This window comes from Macrotis lagotis, chromosome 4 (assembly GCF_037893015.1).
Source record: "Macrotis lagotis isolate mMagLag1 chromosome 4, bilby.v1.9.chrom.fasta, whole genome shotgun sequence".
In the NCBI taxonomy this organism is placed as follows: domain Eukaryota; kingdom Metazoa; phylum Chordata; class Mammalia; order Peramelemorphia; family Peramelidae; genus Macrotis; species Macrotis lagotis.
The window spans coordinates 221,489,193-221,503,395 of record NC_133661.1 but is presented as its reverse complement, the minus strand read 5'-3'; the positions used below and the strand labels follow the sequence as shown (position 1 = coordinate 221,503,395).

The 14,203-nt window shown below is 33.8% G+C and overlaps 1 protein-coding gene across 4 annotated transcripts in view; it reads left to right on the top strand.

The window, feature by feature from the left end:
* The window catches only part of LOC141522203 (cation channel sperm-associated auxiliary subunit beta-like), a 156,273-nt gene that overhangs the window by 105,005 nt on the left and 37,065 nt on the right, over window positions 1–14,203 (top strand). For all 4 annotated transcript variants that reach the window (XM_074235413.1, XM_074235411.1, XM_074235412.1 and 1 more), the window contains 2 exons: window positions 1,495–1,679; window positions 6,944–7,288. In XM_074235413.1, coding sequence (XP_074091514.1) covers window positions 1,495–1,679; window positions 6,944–7,288 — 530 coding nt within the window. The remainder of the gene's footprint in view (window positions 1–1,494; window positions 1,680–6,943; window positions 7,289–14,203) is intronic.

The following is a 14,203-nucleotide window of genomic DNA, read 5'->3' as shown; positions in this document are numbered from 1 at the left end:
ATGTTGGTTTTGTTATTGATTCGGTCAATTTGTTTTCCTAATATTGAACCAGCTTTGCATTTCTAGTAGAAATCTCATCTGGTTATTCTTGTGATATACTGCTGTAATTTCCTTGCTAGTATTTTATTTAAAATTTCTCTTTCAATATTGATCAGGAGGTCTATAGTTTTATTTCTCTGTTTTCACTCTTTTAGTTTTAGGCATTTTAATCATATCTCCTATATTCCTAAAGACAATTTCATTTTACTCTACTGTTTTCTTTATTTCATTTTATTTTAACACTTATCACATTTTTAGTATCCTGGTTCAAGCCACTACACTTCTTATAAAATTTCTAACTACACAGTGCTAAAATGTATGTATATATTTATAGGAGCTATTATAAATGTGAGAAGGTTCTCCCTGTAACACTTGGATACTGCTTAGATTCTTATATAATATAGACTTGAGTATATTTAGTTGCTTCATAAAAATATGGTTTGCATACAGAGCAGTTTTTCACTTGGGAGTATAGTTAGGAGTGTTAATGTTAATGCCCTAAAATAGAGAACAAATTCCCTAAGAATTTGGTGGTTGGGATCCCAACCTTGCATTAGGAAAGGGTCCTTTCTATTTGGTAACTCCCATTGAGCCCTCATGCCACAAACAAAAGGATATGAAACAACCCAAGGGCAGGCAAATGTATTCTTTCATGGAACTAAAACCTAAACAGCACTGAGCAAGACCAAGCTTAGGGCAAGAAGACAACTTTTTGACTTGCTGGCTTATTTCTTTCAACACTCTGTTCTTGGAATGAGTATTCCCCTGTTTAAAAACAAAGCAAAACAAAGCAAAATCACAGTTAAACATATCTTTGCTTGTCCATTTAGAAGTCACCTTTCATTGTCTCCAGGGAACTTCAGATGTGACAGATTCCTACTCCTGTTGCATTTATAGTGTTGCTTTGGGACACAACACTTACTTCTCCTTTCCCTTCTACTGATTCTCCTGTTGAGTCCCAACCTCTTGGGTATTGCCTACACAAATATGTCATTTTTCATAGGAAAACCTGGAAAGAACTAAATCTAAATTTAGTTTTTTTTCACGGCCAATATTACACTTACAATGATTTCATAAGAGTACACCTTTTCTTAGCTGACAATAAAATCTTCTACACTTTTGACCTTTTGCATTATTTTGCCAATAATAATTCCTCACAGGGTTCTACTTTTTATTTTTTGGTTTTTGCAAGGCAAAGGGGTTAAGGGATTTGCTCAAGGTCACACAGCTAGGCAATTATTATGTCTGAGACTGGATTTGAACTCAGGTCCTCCTGACTCCAGGTTTGGTGCTCTATCCACTTTGCCACCCAGCTGCCCCCTGATATTTGCTTTTATGACATTGGAAAGAACTACAGAATATTATAAGTTTAGAATTGGCAATTGGCAATCATATCCAAATTCTTTGCTTCCACTAACATAGAACCTAAATGACATAAACTTTCTCTTTACACAGGACTCAAGGAAATGCTGAAATAGTGAAGATTATGACTCATAAGGATTATGTGGGCTTTCTGAGTTCAGCAACTGCAATTTTAAAAGTCCCTTTTGCGGTTGAAACAATTCAGAAGAATGATTTGAGTGGTTACCTTACTATTGAAGAGCATAGCAAACCTTTTTTTAAAATTTCTTTGCATCTTGGTAAGTTTTCATTTAAGTAGTAAATAGTTGATGGCTACAAAAGAGTGGGATATTTTCTTATGGAGGTATAACTGCTTCTTAGGAAATATCTCCAAATTGACTATGAGCTTAGTGGGAATCCTTCCGCTTGTTCACGAAGTTTATTAGGTGCATCATAAACTGTTCTCTCACATATTGCTATTAATAACATAATAGCATCTATAATTTTTATGACAGGGATTAACCAGTTATATGGTTCTTTAGCAAATCAGAAATTTCAAGAATATGGGTTTTCCTGCTACTGATAGAAATCACAACCTATTGCCTAGTAATCCTATTTTATTTTATTTTTAATTTTTAAAAATTTAATTATTTAAGGCAATGGGGTTAAGTGAGTTGCCCAGGGTCACACAGCTCAGCAATTGTTAAGTGTCTGAGGTCAAATTTGAACTCAGGTACTCCTGACTCCAGGCTGGTGCTCCTAATTCCAGGCCAGTGCTCTATCCACCTAGCTGCCCCTTATTCATCCTATTAAAAAAATCATGTACTTCCATAAATCTAGAAGCTCTATATTATGCTGAGGGTTCCTTCTAGGTCAATTTTTTTTTCTAGAAATTTTTTTTTGTGGCAAAGATATTTCTGGCAGCCTGGTAAAGCCTGTGGACCTTTTCTTAGAATAATATTTTTAATTTTATAAATTGCAATGCAAATTTTCCAAGGAAACATTAATTGAATTATAATTATCAACTATTTCTTTAAACATTCACAGCTTCAAGGTTAAGAACAAATTCTTTTCTTTTTCTTATGAAGTTCACTAATAAAGCAAAAAAAAATCCATTTCTATAAGTGAATAGTATTAATGTAGGCCCATCCTAGAAGCCAGTGCAGTACTCCCTTAAAATGATATTGAACTCATAGATTGCATGTCCAGAGTGGGAGTAGTACTCTAGATTTTAGAGATAATCCTATGTATGGATTTGTACTTCTAACACTATAATCTCGTAAGCTATTTACCCACCTTCATTTCCCATACATTTTCTAATAATGGAAAACTCACTCAGCTCTCAGCAAAGACATTTATTGATATGGAATAGCAAGAATAGTATTTAAACACTATTCCTTCAATAAACTTGAGATGTCATACACAGGTCATTGATGGGAAGAATTTATTTGTGTCCCTAAGGAGTCACAAGTTCTCCTTCAAAATAACATGAGTAATGTTGGGAGAAGGTTATTACTATCAGGCAACAATGAGCCTAGATTTTCTGTTTTTTTTTTTACTCTTATTTTTATTTCAGGCAATGGGGTTGTGACTTGACCAAAGTCACACACTTAGGTAATTAAGTGTCTGAGGTCAAATTTGAACTCAGGTCCTCCTGACTCCAGGGGCTGGTGCTCTATTCACTGTGCCACCTAGCTGTCACCAAGCCTAGATTTTCTTTAACTATTCATGGCTCAATTGCGTAATGTCCCAAGATGTATTGGCTGATTTATTTTTATAGCTAATCCTAAACCTTTTCAATTAATAATAAAGGGATCGGAGCACAGACACATCTTCTATACACAATGAATCCATATTATGCATGCCTACATTTTGTGACTAAATCATATTCTCTCTCTCTCTCTCTTTCTTGTTTGGTCATAAACTCTTCCCCTCTTCATAAATCTGAGAAATAAAGTATTCCTTGTTCTACTAATTGACTGATGATACCACACTTTATGTCTAAATTTTCCACCAATTTTGAACTGACCTTGGTATAGAATGTGAGATGTGGGTTTATGGCTAGTTTTTGTCAAGCTATTTTTTAAAATTTTCTCAAAAGTTTTTGTCAAATAGTGAGCTCTTATTCCAGAAGTTGGAGTCTTTATGTTTATCATACAGTAGATTACTATAATCATTTACTACTATTTATTTTATGCCAAATCCCTTCCATTTATCCACTTCTTTTTTTCTTAACCAGTTCCATTTTTGATGACTGCTGCTTTGTAATATAGCTTCAGATCAAGTACTATTAAGCCACCTTCCTTTGCATTCATTTTCATTAATTCCCTTATATTTTTGACCTTTTGTTCCAGCAGATGAAATTTGTTACCATTTTTTCTAATTCTGTAAAATGATATTTTGGTAGTTTGGTATGACACTGGTAAGTAATATAATTTATATAGAATTGTCACTTTTAATTATATTAGCTCAACCTACTCATGAACAATTGACATTCTTCCAGCAGTTTAGATATGGCTTTATTTTTGTGAAAAGTATTTTGCTATTGTGTTCATAAAGCTTCTGGGTTTGTCTTGGGAGGTAAATTCCCATGTATTTTATGATGTTTACAGTTACTTAAAATGAGATTTTTCTTTCTATCTCTTGCTGCTATTCTTTCTTTGTAATATATAGAAATATTGATGATTTATATGGGATTAGATTATTTTATATCCTTCAACTTTTCTATCATTAATTGTTTCAATTAGTTTTTTGGTTTATTTTCTAAGGTTTTCCTATACATTCTTTCCAAATATCTTCTGTGAAGTCCATGAGGTGACTCTATACTGGGATTTTAGGGTCGTTTTTGGTACAGCCAAATGGGATGGTCCCTTTTATAGGCATAAACTACAAAAGCAATACAAATAGCAATAAAGCAAAGGAGGAAAACAGAAATAGAGAGAAGGATAGATAATAAAATAGTATTCTAGGACCCCAACAAAATCAGAGGCAGTGAGTAACTTGATCACTGTATCCAGTATATAATTGTGTCAGTTCTCCAACCCAAGTAGTGCTATTTTTTTCAACACAAAGGGAAACACTGTAAAATAGTAGGGTATATTGTGTATGTACTCATATCTTCTATTGACCACTTGCTCAAATGGTAGAAATTTGTTATAAAGAGAAAAAGCTAGGATATGATTATAATAATACCAAAATGGTCCTTGATGACAACATATATTCAGCAAGATAAAACATGCTTAACTCTGTTTGACTTCAGGTAAGAGTTGCAGTTGATTACCAACCATGCAGTAACAATTCCACTTCATAGTCAGATTCAGGAGTAGCCAGGTGGGAAGCATTCCTTAGATTAAGACAAAGTTAATTCTCTCACCTTTTCCCAGATAACAAACCACCACATTCCTTGTGAGTAGCTTGTGGTATTTCCTTCTAATAATAGATTACTGGTTCATTTAGCAACTTAATGATCCATCTGACAACCACACCTGAATTCAAACCTCAGGATCTTTTTTTATCTCAAATGGCAAATTTTACCTAGAGCTAGATATAGCTATTTTTCTTGTTGTAATGAGCAGTAAAAGTTTGTCAGGACACACACACACACACACACACACACACAAACACAATTATACATGTATAAGAAATTTCACTTAAAATTCACTTGTTTTTCTTTTCTTTTCAAGTTTAAACTCATACTGGTATAAAGATCAATCACCAGAAATCATTTCTATAGTAAACATAAGCTTAAAAATCCTCAGAAAGTCAAGTTCATTTTTTTTTAGGTTTTTTGCAAGGCAAATGGGGTTAAAGTGGCTTGCCCAAGGCCACACAGCTAGGTAATTATTAAGTGACTGAGGCCGGATTTGAACTCTGGGACTCCTGACTCTAGGGCCGGTGCTCTATCCACTGCGCCACCTAGCTGCCCCCAGTCAAGTTCATTCTTTAGGAATTCTATAACCCAAATTAGCTCATTTCCCTGGTTTATGACCTTGCCCACACAGATGGTTTCCAGGAACCTGGAAAGTTTACAAATTAAGGTGAACTGCCAGGTACCCCAAAGAAGAGACTGGGCCTGTTGCTACTGCCTGCCTACTTTGCTGTGGGCTGTGCTCTTTGTCAACCCCCCAACCCCATGCTAGACTAATTCCATTTGACACCCTCTTACAACAAGGTGGACTGCTCTGCAGATCCAATCCAGATATGGCTTTCATCTCATTCCCTCCTTTCCACAGACAGTAATTACCAATTTTAGGTTTTAGCATTATGACAATAACCTTGAATAACTTATACTTTCATATGTGATAACAAAATAATTGTAGATTTCATTTTCTCTTAACTTTTAAAGGTTCCAAAATCCAGTTCCCTTAATGGCAGTTAAAACATTATCAAACAGGCTTAACAGGGCTGCCAAAATAACATATCTGGTTTTAAATAAATTTTCCATTATTTCCTAGTGTTTTTATCTCATATTCCAATAACATACAAGTTGTAAAAAGTTGTTCAATGTAATTGATAATAAGTTTACCAGTTTACACTATATAAAAATATTATTATGTATTTGAAAATTGAAACAAACCCATTACTGATAAGGAAGACTCCAATTCAGTTGAAAGCATTACCAAATTACCTTACACAAAATATGGCATCTCATCACCATTGGGCATTGTACTGTTCACACTGTTTCACACTCCAGATAAGATTATTAAGTATGAAACAATTATACCTAATTATGGAAAAAATTTATGTTTTTAGTGTTTTCCCTATGCCAGGAAGTGTGTTAGACAGTGAGGTAAACTGAGTTAGAGGTGAGGTAACAAGTCACCCAATTAAGAAATTTCAGATCCATAAATTTTTCCAATTTGTCTCAATGCCATTTTTGGTGTACTTTTTTAGATTTATCTTTAAGATTTACCTTAAACATCAAATTAGGAGAGACACATTTCACTTAAAATATGACCAAAATGAATTCAACTACATCTGTCTGTATGTCACAAATGGTATTACACAGAATCTTGAATTTTGATTTTAATACTGTAGTGTGGGGATCTAGGCTGTTTACACAGACAGAACCTGTCTTCAGATTTATAATTGGAGAGACACAGACTTTGGGAGGGCAGAGGTTAACATTCAGAATTAAAAAATCTCAGAGGCTGAGATTTTTAATCAGAAAAATAGAATCAAAGAGTATCAGACTTAAACATCAATCATCCAGTTGGTTCTGGAGGAGAAAGTGAGACTAGAGACTTTGCACAGTCCTCCCTTACTTATATCACTTGTATGTCATGGTATCACCTCCCCAGTGTCGTGGTCCTATTTGAGACTGAAAAAATACATCAATAAAATATATGACTATATGATTCTCCCCCCTTCTAATCCAGAGATTTTATGATTGTCTTGGAATATATGATTATGTCCTATGATAATCCAAATGTAGCCATAGGATTTTTGATCTACAATTTTAAATTACAAAATTAATTAATCGATGTCAGTTATATTATTTTCCTGCTAAAAATACAATAATTTCTCTTAAACAAATATATCTCTTTTTTCCCCCTTTCTCCAGGGAATTATCATATACCACCTCAGTTTCAAAAGTCTGACATTTACAAGACTGTGGTGATTCCTGGTTTTAGCAGCTTTCTAATTCTTGAGATTTTGAATAGCACAAATGTTTTAACTCTTGCTACTATGCCTAATATGGTGCCTACAAATGTAATAATTTCAAATGACCAATGGTATATGTATAATTTTGCAAAGACAAAACCTTCCGGATGGTCCATCACTACATCCTCCTGTAAACATGTGATTATACATGATGAAGTCAATACAGCAAGAAGCATAATTAAATATCTTGATCTGGGGGCTTCCTTTACATTTAAAATTAAGGTTTTGTCACAAGAGGCAAACAGTAAGTTTGATTTTTTTCCTCAATCTCTGTAAATTGTGAGTCATAATTTTAGGGTTCCTTTCCTTTTCTTGATTATATATTACTCTTGATATTTGGTTTATCTTCTTTAAAGCACATGTTAGAGATTTCTTTGAAGATTATATTCTGTTATTTTCTTGACAATGATCTTTTTATTTCATATAATTTTTTTCCTATTTTCAATCCTTGACTGACTTTTGAAATGCAGCAAATTTGGTATTGAGTTAATCAAAACTCAGCTCTGAATTATCTATATGTGTGTATGCATAACTCCAATATATGTTTACTTGAATTTCAAATATTTTGATAATTATTTAAATAATATATACATGTTTGTGTGCATGGTTCAATGTGTATGTTTTTAAATATACATATAGCTTTATGTTGGTTTAAACTTAATTTTTGTGATAATGATTCATATATATCATTTATATATTTTACAAATACATAGGAATATGTATAAACATGTATAATACATATAGTATATGTTATTATACTATATAGAGGTTATACTTTTTATTTATTCATAAATATCCATACATATCCATAGATATATATGTAAACAGAGATGTGGAGTATATATATATATATACATATATATACATATACATATATATGGATTATATGTGAACAAACATGGGTTGTGCACACATGTGCATGCATGTAACAGAGAATACACAAATATATGTAAGAATAATTACCTTCTTGTTCCATTGGTTACCTTCCTTTCTAATATGAAAGTGTCAATATAAAACAAAGCAAATATATCCACCATATGTGCTCCTATAGACCATTATCTCTGAGTTTAGATAGCAGTAGTGTGTTTCATTGTTATTTGTTTGAAGTCACATCTTATCACAGAATTTATTAGAATTCTGATTTATTTTAATGTTCCTTTCCCTGTCTACCATTTACATTATTTTGGCCTTTGTGTAAATTGTCCCAATGGTATCAGATTTTGCCAGTTTCTCTGAACTTTCCATACTGATTTAAAAAAAACAGCACAGTAATATTTTACATTATTATATCAAAAGTTTTTTTATTTTTTTAGTCATTTTTCATTTGATGTTCATCTGTGTTTTTATATCCTTATTATCTCTAAAAGTGCTTCTAAAAATGTTTTTGTACACATGAGGACATTCCTTCTGAATTTGTTCTAGTAGGTATATATATATATATCTATATCTATATCTATATCTATATCTATATCTATATCTATATCTATATCTATATCTATATCTATATCTATATCTATATCTATATCTATATCTATATATATATATATATATATATATATATATATATATATATATATATATATATATATCTACTAATATTGTCTCTGGGTCAAAGTGTCTCAATTTTAATGACTTTTGACTCCAGGGCAGGTACTCTATCCACTGCGCCACCTAGCTGCCCTGACTGTGCCTGTTCCTCCAAAACTCTATCCTGGTTAATTTTCACCTTTTGTCAGTTTTACCAATCTAATTGAGGTGAAACAGAATTTGAGAATTGTTTTACTTTTTCTCTTATGATTAGTGACTTGAAGTATTCTTTCAAATGACCATTTACAGTTTGCATTTCCATATGTGAAGTCCATGTTTATAGTCTTTATTTTTTGGAAGAATGATTTTATTCTTGTTGATATTTGTCCTTCATTCTCAAAGGGGATGAATGACATCATAGGAGTGGCATCTTAACTTGTGTTCAAATTGGATCTAAGTGAGACAGAGCTGCATTTTTTTAGTTCTGTGACCTGAGGCGATTCACTAACCTTTGTCTCAGTTTTCCAATTTGTAAAATAGGAATATTAGTAGCACTTATCTCTGAGAGCTGTTGTAAGGATAAAATGAAATAAAATTTAGAAAGCATTTAGCTAGGCAGGATATAAATTATTATTAATTCACTTTTAATTTCTGAATGTCCACAGGATGGTGACTAGAATAGAAAAATATAGACACAGCTATTTCAATTCTCTGTTCCACTTGAATACTGGGTTTTTAACTATAGGTATTTGATAGGAAGATTCTTCCTCCACATTTGAGAGTTTGCATCTTTTTAATGGCATTGCTTTTGCAAGTTCAATGGATTATATTTTTAATTAATGTAATCAAAGATTTTATATCTTTTATAACATCTTTATAACATCTTTTATATCTTTTGAATAAATTTATCTTTTTCTCTTTGTAAATGTTATCACCATTTGTTTATATGTTATATTTCCACTAGAAGCTTATTGTGGTTTGTGGAATAACATGAGATCAAAAGTTTATTTGAAATGTTTCTAATAGCTCTTGTCAAATTAGATATCCTTATTCCAATAAGATAATAATTATAACGCACTTAGCACATTATCTACCATAGATTGAGAGCTTTATAAATGTTAGCTCATAGTAGCAGTGTAGTAGTAGTAATAGGAGAAGGAGGAGGAGGAAGAGGAGGAGTAATAGTAGTAGTAGTAGTAGTAAAAGGAGGATGAGGATGAGAAGGAAGCATAGTAGTAGTTGTAAAAGTAATAGTTACAGGAGGAGGAGAAGGAGTAGTAGAAGTGGCAGTAATAGTAGATGATATAGTAAATAGTAGTTGAAGGAGTCAGAGGAGGAGGAGATGTAGTAGCAGTGGATATACTAGTATAACTATAGAAGGAGGAGTAATAGTAGTAATAGTAGAAGGGGGAGAAGGAAGAGGAGGAATAATAATAATAATAGTAGTAGATTAAGGATTGCTACCCCTGCTTTTTTTTACTTCAGCTGAAGCAAAATATATTTTGTGAAATTTTCCTGCTTCCTAGTTTTTATGGGCTAAATGCTGCCCTATTACTGAATTCCATTTACATATTTTTTTAGTCCTATGTCTCATATATATTTTGCTCCAACCTTTTACCTTTACTCTATATGTATCTCTCAGCTTCAAATGAAGTTTCTTGTAAGCAGCATATTGTGGGATTCTGTTTTTTAATCCACTGTGCTATTTGCTTACGTTTTAAGGGAGTTCATCCCATTCACATTCAAGGTTATGATTACTAATTCTTTAGTGCCCTCCATGCTATTTTCCCTCTGTTTGCATCCCCCCTTCCCCCTCCTTATCCATATTCCCCAGTATTTTGTTTCTGAATATCACCCCCTTCAGTGTATTTGCCCTCCTATATCACCCCTCCCCTTTGCCTTTTTCCCCTTTTCCCTTCACTCCCTTTTGTTATTTCCCCCTTTTCCCCCTCTCCCTTCCCTTTCTCCATCCTCCTCTCCCCTTTTCCCCTTTTAATACTTGAAAGGTTGGATGTTTTATAAGTTAACTGAGTACGTGTAGGTTGACTTTAAGCCAAGTCTGATGAGAAGAAGATTCAGGTGTTTCTCATCTGCTCCCTTCTTCTCCTCTATTACCATAGGTTTTTTGTACCTCTTAATGTAATGAGATTTACCCCCATTCAATCCCCTCCCTCTTCCCGTCTCTTTCCTGTCACCCTTTTTAAGGAGGTAGTGTTTTTTAGATCATTATATCTGAGTCATAGAAAATTCTGAGTGTCTATCCCTTCTAATTCAGTATATTCTATTGAACAGAGTAAAAATTCCTGAGAGTTATTAGAGTCTTTCTCCCAAGTGGGATTAAGGCCAGTTACATCCCATTAGATAGTACTCTCATGGATAGGTCATGAATGTCCATCATTTCTGGCTAGGTATATTCTCTCTGTTAGAGTTTCAGTTCTCAAGATTTATGAGAATCTTTTATCCCCTGTGCTGGGATAGCCAGTTTCAACTTACTGGATAGCATTTTTTTCCCCCTTTTACCACCCCCCCCCCTTTTTTTTACCTTTTCATGTGTCCCTTGAACCTCCTGTTTGATGTCCAAATTTTCTGTTTAGCTCTGGTCTTTTCATCAGAAATTTTTGGAATTCTTCCATTTTGTTAAATGTCCATCTTTTTCCCTGGAAGAGAAGCCTCAGCTTTGCAGGATAGTGGATTCTTGGCTGCATTCCAAGCTCCCTTGCTCTTCGGAATATCTCCTTCCATGCCCTTTGAGCCCTTAATGTTGATGCAGCCAGGTCCTACGTAATCCTTACTGTGGCTCCTTGATATTTAAATTGTTTCTTTCTGTCTGCTTGCAGGATTTGCTCTTTTATCTGATAGTTCTGAAATTTGGCCACAACATTCCTTGGTGTTTTCATTTTATGATATTTTTTCTGGTGGGGATCAATGTACTCTTTCAATAACTACTTTGCCCTCCAGTTCCATGATATCAGGGCAGTTTTCCATCACTAGATCCTGTAATATTAAGTCCAGGCTTTTTTTCTCTTCAATGTTTTCAGGAAGTCCTATAATTTTCAGGTTGCCCCTCCTTGATCTATTCTCAAGATCAGCGTTTTTGTTGATGAGGTATTTTACATTTTCTTCTATTTTTTCTATTTTTTTATTTTGTTTAACTGACTCTTGCTGTCTCATGGAGTCATTAGTTTCTGTAGACTCCATTCTTTTTTGGGGGGAGGAGTTTTCTTCATTAACCTTTTGCAACTCCTTTTCCAATTGGTCAATTCTACTTTTGAAAGAGCTTTCCATTTGACCAATTGAGGTTTTTGAGAGAATTGTTTTCTTTTTGCATTTGCCCAATTGAGGATCTGAGAGAATTATTCTCATTTTGTATTTGTCCAATTGAGGATTTGAGAGATTTATTCTCATTTGGTAATTGTCCAATTGTACTTTCTAAGGTTTTGTTTTCTTGTTGCAAAGTATTAATTGTCTCTCCCAAATTTTTAAGCTCCTTCCTTATTTCTTCAAGGAAGTCTTTCTGTGCTGAAGACCAGATCATATTCTCCTCAGAGGTTCCAGGTCTTTCTGAGTTAGGGTCTTTCCCTTCCAAGAATTTTCTATAGCTCCACCTTTCCACTGACCCTTCTTCATTTTACTAAGACCTGGGTTGGAGAGGGGCTGGTTCACAGGGGCTTGGGATCGCTAAAGGCTTTACTCACTGAGTGCAGCTTCTCTGGCTGGCCAGTAGGAGGTGTTGATTGTTTTCTCTGGAGTGTCTGTGTCCTTGCTTGAGGCCTTCTCCCTTTTCTTGAAGGGAGGATTTAGAGCTATTGAATTCTTTTACCTTCAATCAGTGGTGCTCTTTACCCTGGCCTGAGGTCATTTGTCAGCTGGGCTGGTTCTTCTGCTCACACACCTGGGCCCACCGGAATTCGAATTCGGCCAAAGCTGCTGCTGGAGACAAATCCTGAGGCAGATGCTCTTTCTCCTGGCTTTTCTTTCTGGGTTTTGTGGGCCGGATTTCTTTTAAGAGGTTTGTTTCATGTGATAGATGGGGAAAGATCAGGAGACTTTAGAACTGTGCCTGTCTTCTCTCCACCATCTTGGCCGGAACTTTCGTTCTCTTACTTTCAATTAATTTTTTCTTTGATTTTCAGAATTTCTAATGTAGTATTTAATTAGGGATCTTTAATTTGCACTTTTTCTAGTGGTTTTTAGTTGCATGCCCAATTCATTGATCTTCTCTTTCTTTATTTTATTCATATAAGTATTTAGATATATAAAATTTTCCCTAAAAACAGCTTTGGCTACATCCCATAAATTGTTTGATTGTAAGATTTTTTTAATGCCAAAGTACATGGTAAATTTTGATAAAAGTGCCATGTACTGCAGAGAAAAAGATATTTTCTATCCTCCATTTTCTCAAGAGGTCAATCATATCTAATTTTTCTAAGTTTTTATTCACCCTTAACTTCCTTCTTGTTTATTTTATCATTAGAGTTATCTAATTTTGAGAGTGGGAGGTTGAGGTCCCCCCATTATTAAAATCTTGCAATCAAATGCAGAAAGACAGAAATAATAAATGCTTGCTTTTCAGATCATGAGACAAGAAAAATTACATGCAATAAAGGGCCATGGATACATATATCAAAAATTAATTGAAAACTAAATAGCTTAATTTTAAAGAATTAGTAGATTAAACCCCAAATTATAGAAAGAAATCAATAATTACATCCAAGAAAATGATAATGAGACATAACAAAATTTATGGGATGTAGCCAAAGCTGCAATCTTCTCCAATCAGCTGCCATTCTCCCCTCTGCCCTGCTCTTCATGGGGAAGTTCTTGAAGCTGAGGCTAGTATAGACACAGCTGCTCCTAGAATTTGTTGTTTGTTGATTCAATAGAATTAACTAGGAAGTATCTGCACTTCAGTTTGGCCAGACTGACATCTCAGGAATTACATCTTTCCAAAAGTCCTCCCAAGTTATCTCAGGCAGACAACTGTTTTACTCTGACTTTTAATTATTTTTATTACTCAAATTTCACTATGAGATGTGACTTTATTTATTTGCTTGTTTGTTTATTTATTTTTTAGGTTTTTGTAAAGCAAATGGGGTTAAGTGGCTTGCCCAAGGCCACATAGCTAGGTAATTAATTATTAAGTGTCCAAGGCCAAATTTGAACTCAGGTACTCCTGACTCCAGGGCCAGTGCTCTATCCACTGCATCACCTAAATATCCAGAGATGTGATTTTAAATTGTTTGTGAGGAAATTTGGGAGAGTCAGATAATTTTCTGCTCTATTTTGCCATCTTTCAAGAATTTTGGAATTAGGATAATTTTTTTTTAAGAAGTGACTAAAATTATCCATATCCTTTGACTCAGAGATTCCACTATTACTCAAGGATCAGAAAGACATAAGGAAAAATTCTAAATATGTGAATATGTTCAAAATGACACCTCCTTATGACAGCAAACAATTTTAAAAAATAAACGATATTGTTAACTGATATAATGGAATATTATTGTGCTCTAAGAAATAACAAATACAAAAAAAAATCAGAGAAGCACAGGAATTTTTACCTAAGGTTGGCTGAGGTGAAATAAGAACTGAGAAAACATTATATACAATAAAAACAATAAATATGGAAAGA